This window comes from Protomyctophum bolini, assembly GCF_963924005.1.
Source record: "Protomyctophum bolini genome assembly, chromosome: 20".
Classification (NCBI taxonomy): Eukaryota; Metazoa; Chordata; class Actinopteri; order Myctophiformes; family Myctophidae; genus Protomyctophum; species Protomyctophum bolini.
In genome coordinates this window covers 9,605,268-9,629,764 of record NC_137881.1, presented here as the reverse complement: position 1 = coordinate 9,629,764, position 24,497 = coordinate 9,605,268, and the positions used below count along the sequence as shown (strand labels likewise).

The 24,497-nt window shown below is 41.6% G+C and overlaps 1 protein-coding gene across 1 annotated transcript; it reads right to left on the bottom strand.

Moving 5' to 3' along the window:
• Nucleotides 1-1,278: 1,278 nt before the first annotated feature.
• Nucleotides 1,279-15,505, bottom strand: LOC308335947 (trans-2,3-enoyl-CoA reductase-like; the record flags this gene model as incomplete). Its single annotated transcript, XM_080793172.1, has 8 exons — nucleotides 1,279-1,409; nucleotides 1,537-1,582; nucleotides 2,217-2,302; nucleotides 8,603-8,675; nucleotides 10,636-10,741; nucleotides 11,017-11,126; nucleotides 15,063-15,166; nucleotides 15,499-15,505. 8 exons carry the CDS (start codon nucleotides 15,503-15,505, stop codon nucleotides 1,279-1,281), a joined length of 663 nt encoding a protein of 220 aa, XP_080649298.1.
• Nucleotides 15,506-24,497: the final 8,992 nt, after the last annotated feature.

Sequence of the window (24,497 nt, the reverse complement as noted above, 5' to 3'; positions counted from 1 at the left end):
TTATCACAATATTCTCAGTCAGGACGAAAAGTATGCTGCTCTGTTCTGCAACAATATACGTATACAGGTACTGTATACAGTAGCATGCAGATATAAAAATATATTTTTTTGTCTATTTGTATTGTTAAAATGTTGAGGATTTGTATAAAATACGACTATTTTGAGAAAGATTCCACATGCTTTTGACATTTGTTATGCAGCTTGCATTACTTATTGTGTATTACTAATTGAAATAATTACTTTATAATGTACTTGCTCAAAGATGTCACAATGCTTTATTGTTCGTTACAAATACCAATGATTCCTATTTGTACTGAAGATTTCTTTATGCCACGACAGAAAATTAAATATTTGCACATATTTTGCCAAGTGACTCAGAGTAGGAATGTGTTGCACGTCTGTGTGTAGTCAGTGGTGCACACTGTTGAAAAGTTACTTTGACTGACTTGACCAAAACCTTGACTCCTCACATTGTACGTTATGTTTTGATTATTCTTTAACTCCCAACCCCCCTTTTATACACTCCAATCGGCCACTTAAATAATGTGCTTTCAGTTCCATGCGCTGGTGAGCCATTCACATAAGCTACTTTAACTGGAACATGGGTGTCCAGACAGCAATTGTGTGCACAATGGTTGAGTCATTCCATTTATTTTTGTGTGGAACAGTCCCTCTTCAAAGGGGAAGTGAGTGACACTTTCTTTTATCCGGTTTCACTCCACACACAATGGCTAAGATGAATGAATTCATTTTCTTGGCAGACTCTCATTCAAACCATTGCAGAGTGATGCTTTTGGCCTTGTGAATTCCCTCTTCCCCTCCCAAAGCCGCCCAACCTTGCCAATTATCAAATTTCCTGTTGTTGTTTTTACCCCCATTCCAATGCCCATGGGTGCCATGTATCAAAACAATACTTTATTTTTCATGTTTATTTAGTGAATTGTGTAACTAGCTACTGTAATAGGATTATATATATATATATATATATATATATATATATATCCCATTTTGGGTGGGAACCCCTTTTGGTGTTTGAAACAATATGTTATAATTTAGCTATTGGAAAATAGCAGATCTACAAGCTCGTAGCTCGTATCTGCTATTTTTGAAAAATCGTTAAAATGTGCCTCAAATCTTTCAGAAAATTGTCATGATTTAGAAAACTTTTGTTTTTAATTTTGACGTCAGGCCTTAATGGGATATATATAAAAATCTCCTGAAAAACAACTGCTGCTGTACCACAGATGTCTTCCCCCAGGCCAAGATATCAGCTGGTTGTCATATCAGGAAAGGAATGACTGCAGTCCTCCAGAAGCTCCTGTCGTTCTTCACCTGGTGAAGGTATTTGCTGTGTCTCCTCCTGGCCCACAGCAACATCTGAGTGGTCACTAGCCCTGCAAACACTGCCACTAATGTAGTGGGAGAGAAACACTTCATTTTAGTGTCACTCACTCTGTGTGTGTGTGTGTGTGTGTGTGTGTGTGTGTGTGTGTGTGTGGAATAATGGTCTCGCACACAAGTGTTGTGAGGACATACCTGGGACAGTTTGCGTCATGACAGACAGGCTGAGCCAGGCTCCGATCTACAATGACGGATTGGGAAAATGCTCATGCATTCTTGGCATTACAGAAATACGATGAATTATGATATAGTATAACACAGTTATGGAATATATGGAAAATCTTTTCAAAATTTGTTTATTTTCTTCACCAATGTTTTTGCAAAGGGGTCTACTAACATATCCCACATTGGTTTCTATTCAACCACCCTAGGGGATTTTTTTCTTTCCCAACCTTCAGCAGCTTTCAAAAATTCCCCTGGGGTGGTTGAATAGAAACCAATGTGGGATATGTTAGTAGACACCCTTACGGACACATTGGTGAAGACAATTCTTTGTAAGAAATGTATTCCCAGATTGTATTAATATCCCCTGACTAATAGTGGTTCTAAGGTCTGGCTTACATTGACTATTTGAATATTTCTGATCTACAAGCTCACATGCGATGCAACGCATTGTGAACTTGTAGATCTGCTATTTTACACAAAGTATGATTTTGTTAATATCTTTGAAAGAATTTAACAATACAAATCTTGTATGCAAGTCCCTGGCACAAATTATTTCCAGAAGGGGATCCGTATAGGGCAAATAGTTGGTGTGAAAATAGTTGAGAACCACTGGTGTATAATATATAAGATAGCTTTAATGTTTCATTTACCTCATAGGTGTATTGTGGGCAGTGTACAAGTTTAAACAGCCAGGTGAAAGGGTTACACGTTGGTCGAGGATATGTTACTCCATTACCTGCTCACAAGCATACACATTTTGTTATGCAACTCATTTGTATACTCGTGTCAAAAGTAGCAAAAGGCTATGAACGGTTCCCTCAAGGCCTTGGGCTTCCCCATACCTTTATACAACCCCATGCCCCTCCACTGGAAACTTCATGAAAACTCCAACTTTAGCGCTGACATCAGTGAACGTTATCATGCACTCTGAGAAGCGCTTTCTTGTTCTTTGCTCGTTAAAATTAAAATAGCCTCTAGCACTGAACTGCTGCCCCAGAGCATGGCTAGCTGGGAACTTCACAAAGTATGAAACACATGCTGATATTCTCCTTCCATTATTCTACACCACTTGACTCTCTCCATTAACATGAGACGGTGACGGAGCAAAGGGGTATGTTTATAGGAGCAGTGGGTGTGCAAGACGTGTGCAGAAAGAGCTCTTGAGACAGGTGAGTCATCAGCATAATTATACACTCCATAATGCACATGCTTTTCTTTCATGCACCTAAGGTGACATCCGTGATGTGCACCACGTCCACGGTGCACAGAGAGGATCATATCTTAAATAAATCATGCTTCCAAAACCCACGACTGATAGTTTTTCTAGCGCAGGAACTCTCTGTTGTGTAGTCGAGTCCGACTCGAGTCTCGAGACATCGTGCCTGAGTCCAAGTACGAGTCATTGCTACCCATGTCTGGGACTCCAGTCCTATATCACTGCCGAGCAGGCTAGTGTTAACCACTTAAACTTAACCCATTCAGGACGGGAACCTCTTTTGGTGTTACAAGCATTATGTTCTACTTTGGCTATTTTCGAAAAATCGTGAAAATGTGGCGCAAATCTTTGAGTATATATTCTGTCAGAGCGAACGCTTTTAACTCAAATCTTTGCTTCTGGGGGGATCCCTGGAACTACATATGTTCAGATGGGGGTCTGCGGCCAAATACAGATAATTCTGGGGGTTCTAGACATGAAAATGTTTGAGAACGACTGACATAGAAAACATAGATTTTTCAGAACAACAGTCAGGATTTAAAAGCCTTTTTTTTAAAGAATCGGCCTTGGGTCTAAATGGTTTAAACCCTCTATTCTTAGTAAACTAATGCTTAGTTGATTGTGGTCGGCTGTGGTCTTGGCCTCACACCTCCATGCATTGTGAGCTTGTAGATCTGCAATTTTTTCCAAATGTCCACCAGGGATGCTAGGGTTCAAAGAGTGCTTACAATATTAATTATCAAAGCAAACATTCTGTCACCTTGGGTTAGTGAAGAGATTAAGTTAGTAGTAGGTTTATAATTGTGGAGGATGCATAATATTGAACCTACACTTACAGTACTAAGATATTGTATATGCAGTTGTATAATTCACCTGTTTGTTTGTGCTTTGCCAGGCAAATGTTGATGAATAGATTACCAAGCTCGCAAACCTGTAAAAACACACAAAAAGATAATTTAATTTATATGTGAAAGTCAAAGAAAAATCACACCCGTGATCTCTCTCTCTCTCTCTCTCATTAGCAGGCAACAGGGAAGCACTATCCCTCTCTCCGTTTCTGGCACAACAGCGCCCCCTACTGGTACTACTGGTAGGTGAACAACACATAGGTGAACAACACATAGGTGATCACGGACATTGCTGTTCCTTGGAGTGGTTGCACCACTCAAAAATGAAATTGTAGTTGAAAAGGCATGGGATTGCTCATATTGTCTGGTACTGTGTGCTTTTGTAAATGTGAGCAACAGTGGAAACCAGAGGGCCCAGCCTGTGAAATGTGGTACGATACCAGTGTACTGCCTGCTGCCGGTCTAGACATCGTCAGCTAAAGGTGTGCCTGTGCCTTAAAAGTTGACCTTTTATAAGGTCAACTTTGTTATCAGTAAGGCTATACCCATATACAGTATAGGCTGATTTCAAAACTAATGTTTTTTTGTTTATTTTATTTTACATTTATTGTCTAGACCCGTCTGATTTGAGTGGTGCTGTACTGTACTCCCTGGTGTGTGTGTGTGTGTGTGTGTGTGTGTGTGTGTGTGCGTGCGTGCACAGCGGCACCAGCGTGCTAGGGGTCCACCGACCACCGCTGCTGCCTTCCCCTGCCCCTCCTGTGACAAAATATGCGGATCATGCATTGGTCTGAACAGCCATCAGGCTATGCACAGACGACAGACACAACAATAATCATCCCATGAACTTTATTTGGAGCAACGTCATCATCGACATCGATGGACTGCCATAAGCAAAAGTAAGTGTGTGTGTGTGTGTGTGTGTGTGTGTGTGTGTGTGTGTGTGTGTGTGTGTGCGCGCGCGGTTTTTGGCTGCAGCAGATAGTGGCCGCTAATAAACAAATATAATGAGAAGTGCTAGCCTAACCCTATATCACTAAACATGGGTGATCTTTACCCGAACGATTATATTTTTGTCACTTTCATAATGTTGCTGATGTCTGAGGTGGGTGGGTCTTTCAGTACCTTCATGATGCTCAGTGACATCATAGAAGGTAGGTTTGTTTCCCTGCCCACATCCCTGATTTCTTCTATAGCAGGTGTTCGAGTTCGAGTGTTTAGTGATAGAGAAAGATCCCAATACACCCACAATGGACTTTTTTATTTATTTTTAACAGATCAATCTTTTATACTTTATAATGTGCTACTATGTGCTTTGTGTCAAGTTGACTTTTAAAGTTTCTAATTGTTGGCTGTGTTAGCTAAGCCTATATGTGCAAATTGGGTCACATGGTTTTTTCATGCCGCATGGCATATTCCCTCCCCCCCTCTATCTTGAGATAGCTTCTGAATATGTTTAGATACTTCAAATAAAGTTTATAATATTCTACAGTTATGTTGTTATGTGTAGGAAATGTGATTTAGTACTCGGCACGGCTGAGTTGGAGAACAGTGAAATCTCTTGAGGCTGCGTTGTCTGCACATTTCTGTGTCCTTTAGTCAAATGCGATTTGACGTCACAAGTGGCTGCTGAGCCGACACACATCTGAATTATTCAAAGCGGAGCCTTCGCATTCTCTCAAAAATATCAGTTTCATCAACACAGTGTATTGTGACGGCTCATCTCCAAGACAGACAGATGCTCAAGCATTAACTGATCATTCATAGGAATGTAGAACGATTTACACACTTAGATAAAACTCTTGTTAAAGCATTATTTATGAGGAACTAGCGTCTTGTAAAGTTGAGCTCATTGTGACATCCCTAATTTTAACACAATGCTGTATCCTATGTTTGGTTTGTATTTTTAATTGATTGTATCATGTTCTGACATCGGCTTGTGCAACAAGCATATATTACTGTATAATAGTTTCAACAGAGAATGGCGGATAATCTCGTTAGGGCCTCTACTCAGTTAGTACTAGTAGTCCTCAATATTGCAATATTACACAGTGAGGATTTTACTGTGGAAATGGCTCCAAATTCCAATTTGTTTCTTGGCTGAAACCTGGGAGTACGTCTCCCATTCCCATGCAGCTGCATGTTGATGAAAAGCGTCACCTCCATGTGGCGGATTGACCCACAGTCAGGAATATGGTCTCCATATTCTCGGCTCTGTGATGTGGGTCCAAGTTAATCGCGACCCTCTGCTTTAATTAAATGTTTTTTCCATAGGAGTGAGACCCATATCACTATGACAACCAGATATACACGACCCTGTACAAGTTACAGGTTTTTTTTCTCTTCATGAAAGCCTCCCACTTAGCGAGATTTCATAACCCTGATATAATTAGGTTTCATGATGATTACTTAGTGTAGGTGAAATGTTGCTATTGCAATAAACATAGTGGGAGCAAGTCTAAGTGTGCAGGCTCGATTTGTTCAGCCAGACCATTGGATATTGGACGTTTCTTTTTTGTGGGGATTTTTTTATTTTTTATTTGTTTGTTTGTTTTTTGTGTGTGTGTGTGTGTGGGGGGGCAATTGGAAGCCATGTTTCAGTTCATTCTGATAGCATCATGTGCCCTGACTCATTATTTACATCTTAATGATTTAGCTCACTTTTTAGCTCACTTCACTCACCTTTGCACTCACTGACAGATGAGTTTCCATCCCAAATACATTACCACCTGCTCATTTGCACTTGCTGAGCTCATTCAGACAATAATTGTCTTCTGGAACAATTCCAGCTTATCATAATTCTAATGAGAGAAGTGAGGAGAATATGCTCATATTGATGGAAAATGTATATTTGCTATCATGCACAGACGCCCTGAGGACAGGACTTCTCGCCAATTGAATCAAAGCATCTATATCTGCTTTATCCAGCTCTCTGGAATATGAATATACTGTACTCTTACTCATCTTTTTTTTAATTATCTGGCATGCATGAAAGTTGTTCAGAAATAGGCCTTGTCATTGGCCAACAACCTGCAACAGATTTAGTTTTGCCAACAGTTGTGTAATTACTTTGGGTATTTAATGTATTCAGGAAACCCAATAATACCCTAAATGCTGAGGTTAGAACTATAGATTTAATCATCCTCCCAAATAAAGAAAGCTGCTTCTTAAGTATTGAAATGAGGAATTGTATTTAATATTGTTGTACCAATCAATCAGGAGCAAACAAAAGCAGAGTGCATAGAAAAGGCTTAATGCACTGTATGGTCTCAACTTAGTGTTTTAATTTCCTTTATTGTGCTATTTTGGGTGTTTTTGTTGCTCATTGTGGAACATTATCTTAATGACTGGTTCGGTAGTTTAATTGGGGGCTTTTTCTGCCTTTATTGATAGGATGACGTCAGGCCGGCTCAGCAGCCCAGGTGCCCAGACGGTTGAGCCAACCGCCCGGCCCGTATTTTAATCTCTTTAAACTGATCTTGCGGTGTCTGATGATGATCCGTCACCGGGCTCTGTTGGCCCTATAAAGTTTATGAATATTTACGTTTATTGTGCCAAGTAGACGTAATTAAATATTAATATTGAGGAACTTTTGTCTTTCCTCTTAATTCAAATTTAACTGATACATGGCTATGAATTGTGGGGGACGTCCCCAAACTTGTTACCTGGGGGCCCCTAGGGCAGGCGTTCCCAAACTTTTTCTGGTGGCAAATCCTGCACATTTCCTGGTGCCAATGTAATTTTGGCTCAAATGTCAAGGGCAGACACACGTGAATAAAAATACTGTTTATAATGTTTAGAGAAGATGTTAAAAAAGAACACACTATTTCACTGTATGTAGAAGTATTATTATTGTGTATAATATGCGACAAGAGGCCTATTTCTGAATTATTATTATTATGACTTTCAGTTGTTTCTCAGACTCTGATAGATCCATGTTTTCTGTAATAATTCTGAGAGAATACTTGACTGTAACTTACCAAGAAACAAGTAAGGGATGGAATCACCTGTTTCCTTGCATAAACTGTAAGAGAGAAACACAGATATCACCTTTAATTTAATCTACAAAATGATGATAAAATAGTACAGATTGTGCGTGCAAAATTTTACGGCAATCGGCATTTTACAAAGTCGCGCTGATCCTCTGCTGGGACATAATACAAGCAAGCTCTTCAGCTGCGCCTTGCCCCAGAAGCCCAGCGCCGGAATGATTGGGCATGTAAATGACCATGAGCACCAGCTTTGAACCATCAAAGTACAAGTTCTCTGCTGTCCAGAGAGCATGTAGTAGTTGATTCCATCACAGACTTCAAGCCTTTACATGCAGAGTTCATAGACATCTCCTGACCACCCCTGGCCCTGGCTCACACTGACTGTTGAGCTTCAGTGAACCGTATGATTGGCCAATGGATACATTATCTGACTTGGCTATTGCTCACAATTGCATCCAATTAAAAAAAATAGAATGAGGGATGTGGAGCGAAGAGCAGACTGAAGGAGAGGCCCAGACATACTCATGCCTGGATATGTCTCTCTGAGCTCTCTAATCTGTTTTGTGTGCCAGGGCACACCACTCCGCTCCCACTGTTTATCTGACACGGTGACGGAGTTTGGCGTCCCCTGATCCACCGTCGGAGTGTGACCAAGCGGCCAACTCTGCACGATGGGAACGTGCTGCTGAGAATGTCGACGGGACCACGTGGCTCCCAGCATGCTTTGCCCTCAGCACGTCACCTCTGCCGGTCTGGCATTGGCTCAGCCACGGAGACCGCCTCATTATTCACTTTGACGGGGCTGTGCGACCTAGCAGCGATGCCCCGGCCTTGTTCTGGGGCCTTGAGCAGATGTTTGGATCTGTAGCCATGACACTGTTGTGGAATTGCAGTGAAACGGTGCTATAGCGCTGTGTGCATTCACATGATCCTATAGAGCAGTTGGTTGGTTTATTGTTGTTTTAGAGCATGATACTCACAGGGTGGGGTATACAAAGGGTGATTGACATAATAGCCCAGCCACGATGTGAAGCCCCAGTAGAAAGCACAACCCTACAAGCAAAAAAAATGCAGTCAGTATGATAGAATCATTGAGTCGAGTTGTTATTCATTCCGCAGTCTTTCCCCTTAGGCTTAATAGGTAAGGGGGGCAAAATGTCAGTAAAAAGCCTATTAATGCACCACATTACTTTACATCCACCTGCATCTGCATACTGATCAGTAAAGCCAGATAGAGCACGGGATGAATCACCCGTGTCTCCTCCTTGATTGAGTGATTCAGGGCCGCACACACACAAAGGGTTACCATGCTCTCCCTTTGGTCCAATACTAGCAGAGACACAGCACCTGAGCCTGTTGCTAAACCCTCTAGCAACAAGAGTCCTACATTTTTCCATATGCGTGGGGATTTTTAGATCTATTTTCCTCTGCCTTTAATCAAACGAGGTTTGACCTTCCCATCTGTGGAATACAAAGTAGGCTAGGGCTGAGGGCCGCTCTGCTTAAAGCCAGATTTGAATGGTGCACGGTGGTTCAGAAACTAACTGTATCAGCACCCTGCACTCTCACAGATAAGTGCAGTCGGCAAAAAGAGGAAGGAGAGATGCATGTGTTTACCATCGCTATACTTTGCTGAATCAGGAAAAAACAACATAAGGACACACAAAATGGCTGACCTTCAAATAGCTGTCGCAGCTTGCCAAACCCGACCACTAATCCTTATTTTTATTCTGTAAGACAATGCGAAAGCTAACAAACTATGGTCAACTGGAATGCTTTTTTGATGACAGATGCTGCTAAAAACGTTGAGTAGCTAAATAAATAATGCACAAAAATGCAGGCAAATACACATTCATTTTTACTATTTCATTTTACTGAATATTAGAACGGGCATATACGTTCACTTACAGCAACTGGCACCCACTCCTAAACAGAATATTTTAGGAAACATTTTGTTTGTTTAAGTGTTTAGCATCAATTAAAATGATGCTTTGCATTCTGACCTAGCTTAGCAACGGCCCCACAGCACACAGTCTGTTTTGGAAACAAAATAATGAAACCATGGACCATGCAAAAGGCCACCTGTTGAGGTTGTATAATATGCTCTGCTGGTAAATGGAACCTCAAACAATGATATAATGTGAAATCGTTATATTGTTTACCATCATATTTTGGGATTCTGATGGACTAGTCTCAGACAGACTGTAGGCTCACACACTTTTCAAAAGTGTGTGAGACTGAGAGACTAGATAGAGACGGCACGCAATGTATGAGGTATTATCCAGTGTAAGTCTTTGCTTTACTTTCTGCTTTTGTGGATGTGCGTGTGTGTGCTTGCAGGAAGATGGTGCATGCATCTCTGGGCATGATTAAGTCTGTGACAGAGGGGACTGTCTCCAGTTGTGCCACAGTGTCAGCAGAGCACTTCAAGGCTTTAAGCCTGATTATGTACTCTCGTACGATGGTGTCGCACCCCGGGAATAGCTGATTTACAAGCTCACGAGTCACAATGAATCGCGTCTGCGACGCATGGTGCGCTTCTAGATTTGCAATTGTTGTGACTCCGTCATGCAACGGAGCAGGAAAGGGTCGTGCAACGGAGCACGTAGATTAGGCATTAGGGAAAGTGTAAGAGCACATTTTGCCCCTCTCTTTTTACACTACGCTACTTCTTCCTTAGCTCTCGGCGTCTCTACGGTTCCATCTACATCATGCATGCCAAAGAGCACATGAGGACACCAGCTCAGCTCCAACAATTGCGGAACAGACTTTGCCTTTTAAACCCCTGGCTTCTTGCCCTTTGAATGTGCAAATCCTTGCCTATTTCTGGCACAGGGAGAGAGACAGGCCTCATGTTCTGTGTATCAGATCCGCATGAGTCACTCACTTATTCACCAAAGTTCTATTGTGCCAATTCAACCGGGCACATGCAGGTGTGCAAAATTGCAAAGCTGAAATTTACATCAATTATTTCACAGGTGTAATTGAACAAGAGGCGATTTCTTTTTTTTACCTTGAGCAGATTCCCAATGGGTGTATATCCATCAGACAATTTGTGAACAAATAGAGTTTCCAGCAGGTGTTTGATGTAATGGAGAGAGTGGCAGAAGCAGGCCAGGCTTGTGGGAAAAATAAGGTGCCATTTGTCAAAAGGTTATAAGATACATCATTGCCCCACTTTACGTGTGTGTGTGTGTGTGTGTGTGTGTGTGTGTGTGTGTGTGTGTGTGTGTGTGTGTGTGTGTGTGTGTGTGTGTGTGTGTGTGTGTGTGTGTGTGTGTGTGTGTGTGTGTGTGTGTGTGTGTGTGTGTGTGTGTGTGTGTGTGTGTGTGTGTGAGTGCATATATTCAGCAGTATGTCGATAGCAGACATGCAGTCCAGGGTCTCTACTCACTTAACCACATGTTCGCTGCGTCCTGTGATGTCATCATTATACATGCTCCCCAGGCGGAAATAAAACACAAGGTAGATAAGGAGGGGGCCAATATATTGGATCAGAAACACCTAAAATTGGAATAAGAAACAATAGTAATATATTCAACCAGTGCAATACCTACCATCCACACACTTCACACATTCTTTGATTAGGTATTCATATCACAAAATCAAGTTGTCAAATTGTTATCAGCCCACAATAATGCCCTACAAAGCCGGAGTGCAGTAACTAAAATTTGGTCGAAATTTGAGTTCTCTTGTGACAAAGTTTCAGAGTTGAATTTTGTTTTAGAGAAAAAAGCATTTTGAACTAACAAAACCTAACTCAAAACCAAGCCAGAGTAGTAACCACATTTTGAAGGTCAAGGGTCAAATCAGCCATTCAGATTTTTGGGCGTGAGAATTACATCACGCATGTACAATTAAAGTAAAATCACTTGTATAACCCATTTGGCTGGCCAGTTGGAAAACAGCCAATTATCTCAGTTTCACCTTGAGCATAGTTGGTTACTGCACTTAGGGCAGAAGAGTAGTTTGTATTTGTAGTTTCTGAATTGATCAATTATTGTGAATTTCACTTTACTGTCTGTCTGTCTGTCTGTCTGTCTGTCTGTCTGTCTGTCTGTCTGTCTGTCTGTCTGTCTGTCTGTCTGTCTGTCTGTCTGTCTGTCTGTCTGTCTGTCTGTCTGTCTGTCTGTCTGTCTGTCTGTCTGTCTGTCTGTCTGTCTGTCTGTCTGTCTGTCTGTCTGTCTGTCTGTCTGTCTGTCTGTCTGTCTGTCTGTCTGTCTGTCTGTCTGTCTGTCTGTCTGTCTGTCTGTCTGTCTGTCTGTCTGTCTGTCTGTCTGTCTGTCTGTCTGTCTGTCTGTCTGTCTGTCTGTCTGTCTGTCTGTCTGTCTGTCTGTCTGTCTGTCTGTCTGTCTGTCTGTCTGTCTGTCTGTCTGTCTGTCTGTCTGTCTGTCTGTCTGTCTGTCTGTCTGTCTGTCTGTCTGTCTGTCTGTCTGTCTGTCTGTCTGTCTGTCTGTCTGTCTGTCTGTCTGTCTGTCTGTCTGTCTGTCTGTCTGTCTGTCTGTCTGTCTGTCTGTCTGTCTGTCTGTCTGTCTGTCTGTCTGTCTGTCTGTCTGTCTGTCTGTCTGTCTGTCTGTCTGTCTGTCTGTCTGTCTGTCTGTCTGTCTGTCTGTCTGTCTGTCTGTCTGTCTGTCTGTCTGTCTGTCTGTCTGTCTGTCTGTCTGTCTGTCTGTCTGTCTGTCTGTCTGTCTGTCTGTCTGTCTGTCTGTCTGTCTGTCTGTCTGTCTGTCTGTCTGTCTGTCTGTCTGTCTGTCTGTCTGTCTGTCTGTCTGTCTGTCTGTCTGTCTGTCTGTCTGTCTGTCTGTCTGTCTGTCTGTCTGTCTGTCTGTCTGTCTGTCTGTCTGTCTGTCTGTCTGTCTGTCGGGGTTCATTCACATTAAATAGTTTGAGCACCACTGATACAGAAACGGGTTTTTCAGAAAACTGTCATGATACCATTTAACCACTTTTATCATCATTTGGCACATCTGCTATTTGGCACATCTGCTATTTGCTAAAATCGTGAAAATATGTCAGGCTGGACAGCAACGTGCTCACTGCACCCATTCCACAGAGAGACCTCTCCGTCGTGAGGACAGCGTAGCGCCGATAGGCATACGATAGCGGTGTAACGCCCCTGATACGACAGCCCCAGGCTGGTGCCGGCGGAACTTTGCTAGCTGGGTAAGGAATTTATTTTAGACTATTAGTAAAAGGCAAGAGGATAGTGCTGTTTACTTTTTCTTTAAGCTGAAGGTTATTTCTGCAGTGAAACATTGCAAGTGAAGATAATTTGCAATCAAGCACTGCAGCGTCTTTGTTACCATAAATGATTGATGCGGACAACTCTTTCAAATAAAGAAAGAAGAAATCCCCTCCAAGGTAATCCACTCTCAGTAGCTGTTAGTCTTGCATTTTAACAAGTCATAATCCTGGGGGGTACTTAATAAAGCAAACAACAAAACAAAAACATTAATAAATTGTTAGTTCATAATAGAACATTTGAACATTTCAAAACACTATGATACTTAGTACACATACACCACACTGTATATATGAAGAGGATGTCCCAGTAACATGAAAAGCAGATGGGGCAACAGTTACCGTATAGTTGCCAGGTCAATCATCGCACAATAGTAAGTTCTTAGGCACCCTAAATCCTTTAGATTGGGTCTGCAATGCAGTTTTCTTTTAGCTCTCTAATTGTATTCAGCCTATTTTGGCAACAAAAGCTTGAAGATGAGTCTCTATTGACCAAAGTGTTTAGAGACTGACTGACTGTGAACACGATATAATCTAAATCAACTTGTCATCGCTGTTTTTTTAAACTGTAACATCACATGTTTAAGCTATTATCACAGTAATTTAACGTTATACCCTATTCTTTGTTTAGCATGACAGTGGCTAGATTAACTAGTGTAATGTTAGTTTCCTTACTAATCAAGTAACTACATTTATGGTTATAAGTAACATATTAATGACAAATAGACAAATTGAAATCTGTACATTTCACATGCAGTATAGTCTCCCTTTCCCCAGCACAGAGGGATAATTGCAATGACAATAAAGTTGTCGGCGAATCTAATAGCCGTTTTCCATTGCAGCACTTTAAATGTCATCGACAATGACATAAACATGCTGAACCACTTTAGATATGTCCATTACGGTCCATTTATGACTGTCACTCTGTCATTGTGACTGTCACAATGTCACTTTAGCACCACTGTGTCCTTCATCACGGAGCCTTATATCACTCAGTCTGCTCTCCATCGTCGGGTCATCCATTCTGTTCACCTGTGGCTACTCTGACTCTGCTCTGTGGTTTTCAATAGTTGCTTCTTGTGTCCGCGAAGGACGTCGCCATGATCTCTCGTGACACCGTGTGTTGTGGGAGTGACCTGTTGCAGAATGGTGGCCGTTTTAGCCCATGGCCCTTCAATGTGAACGCCTTCCTTCATCCAGTTCTAGTGGTAGAAAGTAACTGACTACACTTAAGTACTGTACTAAGCACAATTTTGAGGTATTTGTACTTCCCTTGAGTATTTCCAATACTTTTACTTCTACTCCACTACATCTTGGGTTCCAAATATTGTACTTTTACTCCACTACAATTATTTGAAAATGTTAGTTACTACCTTTAGTAGTAGTACATTTAGAATTCTGGACTTTTACTTCTAATGGAGTATTTCTGTATTGCAGTATTGATACTATTACTTCATTAGTAATACATTGTAGTACTTTGTCCACCATTACCAAACATTGAGGAGCAAAGCTGTTGTGTGGACTTCTATCTTTTCATAACTACATCCTTCTCCAATAGAGGCACAGTCTTGTGGCTTTGTCTGCCCACCTCATCTCTGTGTTCAGGCGGGCACATGCCATGACTGCGGGCAATGAAGTACGGATCTTGCGACCCAGCAACAGCTCAGATGGAGATTAGCATGTCCAGTGGGACACCTGGCCCTGCATCAGGACCAGATCTGTGTTGTTGTCCCTGGCCCACTTCTCTGATCTGCCCATTACAACAATGTCCACTTCCATTAAAGATATCTCAAAACCCATTGAGTGGATTCACGATACTCTGAGGGTGAACACTAGTTATTTGGTGACCCCTTTCCTCTAGCACTAAGCTGCCCCGAAATGTCAACATTGTACAAAAGAAGGCAGATGGCAGGATGAACCCCTCTGATTTAGGTGACCCCGTGGTCTTTCTTCCACCGTACTCCACCGTTAGGCCAAAAGGCACTAGCATGTGTTTTTGCTTCAGTGAATATATATATAGTATTTTTTTTTTGTTTTTGTTTTTCCATTTTACCCCAGGTGGTACCACTACCAAGCTTAATCAAACTTACAGTAATTGTGATATGGATTCCTTGCACCTGCCGAAAAAGAATGTTCGCTTTGAGGACAGACGCTCTACTGTACATTGCAATGTGTTTCTTCTCTGTCGTTTGTGATTACCGTGCTCCAGCCCACTTGGTACCCTAGATCGCTGGAGTACATGGACAGCAGAGAGGAGGAGGCGATGTTTTTGCAGCACGCATCATCTCTGAGTAGAGGGCCATCTAAGAAAAGAGAGAGATGCAATGTGGGAGACGATTGCAGACAATAAGCCAGGCTGGCTCTCAGGCAGGGTAGAGTGCATACCGGTTGACTTTATTAAAACATAAAGAGGCCCTCTCTAGTGTAACAGGATGATACGACGATGATTACATTCTGAATGAGCCGTTGGAAAGAATTCAAATGGAAACGAGTGTTGTCCTTATAATAACACGCAGATGCAACTATAGTAGGTGCACTCGAGTATATCTTAGAATTGTAAATTCATGGTGGATTGCTGCAGATGAGAGTACTGGAAGTATTTGATTGTGATGCTTTATAACAGCCAGCCCTCTACCTTCCATGTCTCCGTGACTATCATTGATAACTGTTCCCTGTGTGATGCTGCATAAACCAGTGTAAACCTTAAATGGAATTTTAATTTTCGAGTGCGATTGGATAGCTATCCCGTTTTGTCAGTTAAGTTCCTATGTCATACTACCACCAATTCAATATGAATATTTGAATGAATTGAATATAGGTGTCAGTTAGGTTTGAGAGGTCTTGCCTGTATGTAATTCTTGGGTGACTAAACAAGTTTACTTTGTGATTGAGGGCAACACATCACTGGTGACCTCAGATCCCTGTCTGCAGAAACACCCTTTCAGAACGGATGTCACGAGGAGGTTGTATCCCATTAATATTTGAAAGGGTGAGAAGTTTGCTGTAATCTGAAGCTGACCGCGCCTTTCCGAAGATCCAAATACTCTGCGGCCCCCCCGGGGGACCTGCCTCTCTAAGTGATTATTGGGTTTCACGGTTTCACCTGAAGATCATCCCTCCCACAGCTATTGCTGGAAAGGAAGGGGACATCTGGGGTTGACATTCCCGAGCAGATGCGAAGGTGCCATTATGGTGGCCCCCTGGCTCTGCAGCCATATTTCCTCCATCAGCGTAACCACGGCAATGAGATTTGGAGGAGGCTGACCGAGAGCGTGGCCTCGTCTCGAGTGCAATCTGTTTCTGCTAAGGCTGGGGCACTGGCAGACGACGCAGGCCAGCACGCACACACAGGCATGCACACCATTCTATCTGGATCTCCCATGTGTGCACGCACACATACAGAGATTGCACCATGCCATATGGTTACACCGCTTAATGAGGGTCACTCATGTGTCGCATGTGGTGCGTGATTGACAGCAGGTGTCAGGTGGTGTGTTGAGTCCTGAGTGGCAGGTCCATCCACAACGCACACGACGGAGACGATGGTGTCTATAACAAGAGCACAGCCACACACCAGTGCATTCCTATATGACCTGCAGAGGGTGATGTCAAAACGTTTATGTGACACGGTCTGCCCCTCAAAGAAAGTGTTGCACAGGAAGCTTTTTAAGAACGTTTCCCAGCCCCGTTCTGATGGGATATTGTCTGTTTGCTTTAATGCTTCGAAAGTGTTGACCTTAAGATAAATAAGCTATGAAATGCACCCATAAATAATTCCCATAAATAATTAGATTCCTTATATTGGACTATCCTTATATTGTTGAAGACATACATGGGGGACTACGAGTACAGATGGAAATTAGAATTATTGTTAAATCTGGTGTTTTTACAAAGACATTGGCATTCTGTTTAGGGTATGATGCATCCATCTTCTCCAAACAATTCCATTATTGCCAAATTATGAGACCCCTAATAACAGCCCTTCTACGTTAGCTACTTGATAATTGGCCAAGCCAAGTTGCAAGCTGCATAGCTAGCTGCTTAAAATGGAACGCTTTCATTTTCTCCCAGGCAGCTATTCTTGCCATGAAAGGTATTCTTGTCTCAGAAATGTCCAACAAAGACAAAATGGCACAGCGGCATAGAGAGCTGCTCTTGAATTGGCTGAAATATATTGTCTTTGTCAGCTGTAGACCTCATCATGTCCAAAACTGTTACTTTTCAGGATGTCAGGCGAAAAAGTACTATAGCCGATGTACCTTTTAGAGCTTGTGGATCTGCTACTTTTAATGCTTCTGGGTGACGTTATAGTATGATCAAGTAGGGCGAACAATTTACCAAACAAAGAAGAAGAAATTAGATTTTCTGCCCAACATCAACGATATACAGTGTGTCCTCAAGATCAATTAACCCATTTTGACCTGAGATCAGATTCTAAAAATGTCTTCTACATCCTGACAGTTTTCTGAAAAGGTTTCTATGTCAGTCGTTCTTCGCTATGAGCTATGAGCTTGTACTGTAGATCTGCTATTTTTCAATAGCTAAAGCATAACACAATGCTAACACCAAAAGGGGTTCCCGCCCCAAAATGGGTTAAGCATGGCTGAAGGAAATGGGGAAGGGTTGTGATATACTGGCATCGGGATAATGAACAATCCCAGCATCTGTGCAACAGTGTGCAGCACCACATGGGCCCCACCTGCTGAAATATGATGAACTTCCTGACAACAGCCCCTCTAATGCTTCATTTACTGTATACTACTCCGTCGGGAGACGGCGTCGCAGGTCGGAAATAGACAGATATATAATAGCGGATAATGTTTTGCATACATGTGCGATGGATTGTCAGTTTATATAGATCTGCTATTTTCGGATTGGCAGTGATGTGGGGGCTATGCCGAGCCAAAACAAAGATGACAATAATTAAGCAGTGCTCCTGACAGTTTTCTGACAGTTTTCTGTCAGTCGTTCTCCAACTATTTCATGTCAAGGACCCCCAAAAATATATGTAATTGGCCGTTGAAAATATGTTGTTCCAGGGACCACACCCCCCCAAGAAGCAAATAATTATTAGTTAAAAACAATCGCTCTGAAAGAATATATATTCAAAAATGTGTGCCACATTTTCATGATTTTTCTAAAATAGCAGTGCCGTGCTACAAGCTTGTAGATCTGTAGATTTTGTAGATTTTTCAAATAGCTAAAGTATAGCAAAATGCTTAAAACACCAAAATGGGTTCCCGTTCAGAATGGGTTAACAGCCCCCCCAACAAAACATTTGATAGTGGGAATGGAGGCCTTAGAGAATTTGTGAATACAAGATGACTTAATATTTATTCAAACATTTCTTCAAATGAATATTTTGTCAGATTTAACCTCCCAGGTCTCGGCAATGAAGATGTTTTAGATTCAAGCTTCATTCTAAAATGTTTTTTTTTTTTTTTTTTTTTGCACAGTAAAAGCTAATTTACTGTAACATGTTGTTATTGTTGTTTTGGGGATTGTTACTTACTAAGGCTTGTCCTCAGTCCAGTCCTTGATGGATACTTATCAGGGCCTGTCAAGCAAAATTGGCGGTTACATACATACAGTATTGTTAGAGCAAAACATTTCCTCGGTTAAATGTTAATGTGTCTAATTTATTTCCCTATATTGCACTGCCTATGTTTATGCCTTTCAGCAGAGCAAGGAGTAATCATTTAGCCACACTGCACATTTCACTATTTATTGGAACTGCAAATCAATATCTGAGTGTCGTATACAGTATCTGAACTTACAGTATTTGGCTGCACTGTACACTAGTATGTGAACATTATTACAAGGGGCACACTGATGTTTTTAAATTCTTACAGGAAGAGAATATAAAATGATTGGTTGGTAAATCACATGGAAAAACAAATACATATTTCTGTGACTAAACAGCTACAGTTCTGTGTGTGTGTGTGTGTGTGTGTGTGTGTGTGTGTGTGTGTGTGTGTGTGTGTGTGTGTGTGTGTGTGTGTGTGTGTGTGTGTGTGTGTGTGTGTGTGTGTGTGTGTGTGTGTGTGTGTGTGTGTGTGTGTGTGTGTGTGTGTGTGTGTGTGTGTGTGTGTGTGTGTTATTATTTTATTATTATACATATTATTATTGTATTATTATTATTATTATTTTCCTTTCATAAAAATGGGAACCTGGTAGAAAGTCATAAAATGAACTGCAGGAGTAAATCGAAACAACAAATATTGGTCTGCATCTGGAATTGGACCCATGACTGAACTGAATTCAAACTGCCAGTTACTTTTCTCAAGTCCGGCTAGGTTTTTGAAATTCCTGCAAAAGAAATGGAGAAATAACTTACTCCATGGGTTTCTTGAGAAAAGTTTGGTGTCAGGCCAGGGTATATGTGTGAGTGTGAATGACATTTTCAAAGGCCTGCAGACTAGAAAAGCAGTAGGCTAGGAACTAAAACCTAAAAGCAGTTGGGCATCCAATCATGCACACACAGCCCCCTGGAAGGTCTGTCGATGCAAAGTCTGTGTTTTCTACCTGGATGAGGTCTCCCCCGCTGTCAGAATGACATTAAGAAGGAAGCGTTGTGTTGTTCTGTACTCTTTAGACTTAGAGAGGGTTGCCACCTTTTGAGAAGTGGCCCGCCCAACATCTTAGGCTCTATTTGAGCAAAGAAAGGCTCTGTTGATTTAATCACTATTAAGTCAAAGCTTTGCCAAAAGGTGCTCAAATGTAATGTAACACAGCAATTGTGTAATTATTTTTTTCTTTCTTTCTTTTCTTTTTTTCTTTTTTGCTATACACTTCACAATATTCACATCATTTGTTGTGTCTCTACTATATGTTATTGTATGTCTTGTGTGTTGTGCCGTCATATAGTGGCAGTTTGTCACCATAGCAGGTGAGAGATTGGCCTACTGCAACAGGCGCCTAACACCCCATGCAGTCACCTGACATTTGGATTGATAAACAGCCCATCTGTGGGAGAGAAACTCAAAAGGCAGAACTCATTCTGCAAATCTAAACCTTGAACATTTTCTTTTTTCCTTTTCTTTTCAGGCCTTTGGGGAAATTAACTGATGAGTTCATGCGGATCAAGAGACAGAGAGGTTGGTTGAGAGAGAAGCTCTCTGGCACTGTTCTCTGGAGAGACATCAAAGTTGAATGTTTTATTACATCTGATCCCTTGCTTATAAAATACAATATTACAAATATATTTGTAATGTCCATGTTGTTGGATGTCAGCCGATGTCAGAGTATTCAAGTGGAGGCATCACCTTAAATTCCCACATAGGATGGCCCAAAAGAAGTCAGAAATAAATATGTTGATCATTGTGACTGCTGTTAAATGACACTTTAGTTTCACCCATCTGCTATTGAAATAACATTACTCTGCTGAAAGCAGAGCTACCACTATGCCTTGAATCTTGAATCACTTATAGAAAATAGCATGTTTTGTGGTGATTTGTGAAATTCAGAGCAGCGTGTTCTGACATGGTTGAGATATTAAATAGCTGTGCTCTTACTGCCCCCTAGTGGTTCATTACTGCCAATATACTTCCACCACCCCACACAACTGTGGACTTATGTGTTTTTGAAAAGGTTATGTGATATATACTTCAATGAGGCATGCTAAATTAAAATAGCAATTTCTAAGGAACCGTGCACATTTCCCAGAATTGGCAAACCATCTATTACGACTACAGTATTACTAGACAGTGAGAAATTGATGTGTTAAATAACGAGAATATGCACTTACTACAATTAGCCTGTGTGATTGGTAGCCTAAATAAAAACAAGCTACTTATACAGTATACTTTTACTGTACACTTACAATGTAATAAATATCAGTGTCAGTTTAAAAGCTGTGTAGGCTATCTGAACTCAATCGATATCTCCTCCAAATGAATATAAAAAAGACCTGCATGTAAGACACATTAATTAATGCTACGTTATATCTAAATCAGCTTGATAGCTTTTCATTCTGAAAACAAAATCCAATCACCTTTGTGTTATCTGCCTTCCCAATTTCTCTTTCCAAACTAAGACTGAAACTATACTAAAGTTGGTATGGCTCAAAACAATAAGGTGGAGAAAATACGCTATACTTACATGCTTTATGAAATCTATTTTTCAGGTCAAGTACAGTGGAGGAGGGATGCACCTGCAGAGAGAAGAGATGGCAGGTGGTTAAACCCGGCTATACTTCATGGACCGGCGCCCCCTATGGGTCTATAGTAAGACCCCTCCTTGTTCCACCATGCACACAGGACAGGACCCTGGAAGGTGTGTCAATGCAAAGGCTACCTGGATGAGATCTCTCCCACTGTCAGAATGACATTAAGAAGAAAGCTTTGTGTAGTGGACCGCCCAACATCTTAGGCTATATTTGAACAAAGAAAGGTTCTTACTGCACATATTATTGATTTAATCACTATAATCAAAAATTTGCCAGAAGGTGCTCGAAATGTAACACAGCAATTCTCTATCACCGCTTCAATTATTAATTTTTTGCTACACTTGTTCACAATGTTCACATTCATATATTGTGTGTTGTGCTTTGAGTCGTACTGCAAACCAAATGTCCCCTTTTTGGGGACCGAGACATCAGTGTTGTTTTTGGCAGAAATTTTTGATTTTAGTTTTAGTCATAGTCTCTTGAATAGTTTTCATTTAGTTTTAGTCACATTTTAGTCACCTGGAATGTTTTAGTGTAGTCTAGTTTTTAGTCGACTAAATTTCATAAGATTTTTGTCGACTACAGTTGATTTAGTCTACTAAAATGTATTTTGGCGGGCCATCTACAAGCTTGTAGATCTGCTATTCAGCATGCAACCAAGTATAACATTACTTGTACTGGATCTCTTGTCCACTAGTCCCCTTCCTAGCATTTTAGTCTAGTTTTTAGCTGTTGACGAAATTGTCAATACATTTAGTCATCATAGCTTAGTTTTCATTTAGTTTTCGTCAGTGAAAAAAGGTAGTCGATGAACATTTTTCGTAGTTGTAGTCGACAAAAACAACACTGCGAGACATGCACCTTGGACCTGCAGTGGCCTACATTTCACTTTTCCTTTTATAGTGACAGTTTGTTAACATAGCAGCTGAGAAATACTGTAACAGGCAACCAACTCACCTAACTCATACACCAATTATCTCTGCTAAAAACAGCTGATTTTACAAGCTCCCAAGCCCAACGATGTGAGCTTGTAGATCTGCTACTTTCACCGAATGTTCACCAATTGTCACTAAATATCCACCTAGTAAGACATGCCACAGGATAGGGGCACTGGCAACCTTTTATTGTCGTGAAAACTATACGGGGTTCTGCACCTAGCTGACATCGCTGTCAGCCTGGCACACCACGTCCTAATTTCAGTCCGTGTGACATGCCAAGCAGTCTTGGCTTCAGGCGACCGACAACGGGAGGAGACTTTCAGAGCCATCTCCTCTCTCGTTCACCACCTCCCCCCTCTCCTCGTCTTCTCCCCTCACTTCATCTTCTCTTCTCTGTCCTTTTTTTCAGAGAGGCTTTTCCTGTTTCCTGGAGAAAACATTGCCATGCTGGTCGAGGCTCAGCGAAGTATCGATGCCCCCTGTGAAAGTGTTCACCGAGGAGAAAAACAAACATTTCTTTCTGCCCAGACCCTTCATCTCCTCCTGCACACACTGCTGAACTCTGCACTCAGAAGGAAGGTAGAGTATGTGAGAACTAACTACAGTAGGAAACACACACACACACACACACACACACACACACACACACACACACACACACACACACACACACACACACACACACACACACACACACACACCATACTTGCAACACCGGCAAACTTTCCCCTTCTCCTTCACATACAATTACATAAACACATGAAACTCTCTTTATCTGGTTCCCGGCAGCCGGCCCACGCTCTCTATTTGTAGCCACAGTTGCAGTCTTGCAGTCTGAGTCACGTTGGAATGTCACCTTTCGCTCCACTGCGGAGGCCACACAAAGTGGAATGGGTCCTAGCAGGGGGTGCCAGTACTGATCCACGGCCACGGGACAGATGGCTGGATTGGGCCCTTGGACCTACTAATGAGTCGGCCATGCCAGGGGGCGTGGGGCGAGGAAGGCATAGGTCATGGCGCTCCATCAAGCATCCAAACTGCCATGTCCATGAGGTGAGGCCACACCCAGCTGCAGTGGTGACAAGGCTAATGATGGGTCATTGTCCAAGCACTAGACTAGTCTATGGCTTTTCCCATTCAGAAATGGTGAGAGACTACTGTGGTTTCTCAGGTTAGTTGTCAGTGAGTAGTTGTGATGAGGCTGTCGATTTCTGTCACTTGTCCACCAGGTGCTAAAAACACAACCATGAAGCTCAATTGCTTGCCTTTGTTACTGTAATTATTTTTTTTTTTAATCTCTCTTAACAATTACTTTAGCTTAGTGTATGTAGCCTGCTCACAAATAGATTGCATAGAGGGGAGCTCTTCCCTGCAGTCGGCAAGAGTTAATTGGGCCAATCTGGACCTCAGTTGCACCGATGAGAGATTACAAAAACCATACTGTGAGGCCAAATCTGACAAAGCTTTACAAGACTGCTTGATAGAAAACGTTTTTGGTCCACACCATGAACCCAGACACGGTGAAGGAAGTGCTTTACCTTGCTGCAGATGTGACTTATATTCATTGCAAATTTGGTTTGCAATGCCTTCTGAGAACAGCATTCAAAGACTATCCACAGAGGCTATCCACATGTGTAAAGTGAGTTGCCAATACAGATGCAGTACGCAAGTATTTATATGAAGAGACCTGTGAGATGGCTGAATCGTGAATGACTACGGGCATGGGGTCAGTAATTGTCTTAGGACTGTCTATCTAACATAAGACAAGGTGGTATATCATCGCACCATTTAACAAACCTGTGTATGCCTATCTCTGAATAAGAGATTCAAAGGTTTGTGGGAGCTGCCTATTTTGCAGCTTATTTATGTCCTGGCGGCTGCAGCCCACGACACAGCCCTGGTTAGGCAGCTGTGTGATCATGTGATGAGCCTACTGTGCTACTTGTACAACATTATTTTACATTTTAAACAACATCAGTGTTGTTTTCTGATCAATATTGAGTACTCTGGTAGTCTGAGAGAACATTTGTAACAGGAAGGCTTAATGTCTTTGTCCCTTAACCAGCTGTCCATTCTTTTTGTGTTTCTATCCATTCTAGCCCAAAGGTGAAATGCACATGACTACTAAGAAAAAAGTATAACATTCTGCATTCAGTACAAAGTCTAGGCTAGGTCATTTGGTCCATGTTGTCTATAAGACTGTTAATAGGACATGGACTTGTGTATTCCAAAAGTACCTGTATGAATTTGCTAGCGTAGGTTCTGTTGATATAGGCTTTGTATGGGTCTAAATTCTTGTGGTATTTCCTTTCATCATTACTATCCTTATTTGTAATTAATACAGTGTATACTGTATATGTGCGTTTGTTTGACTGGGTCTATTGCTACTGTGCTCCAGTGAATAGGCAATTTTCTTTCTTTCTTCACTGTTTCCCAAACAGTTCCCTTTTCCATCAAAATAACATAGGTTCTAGAACTGGTTCCGTTCTAGATTATTGGAACCTTGGTGCTTTCACAGAACCGGCAGAC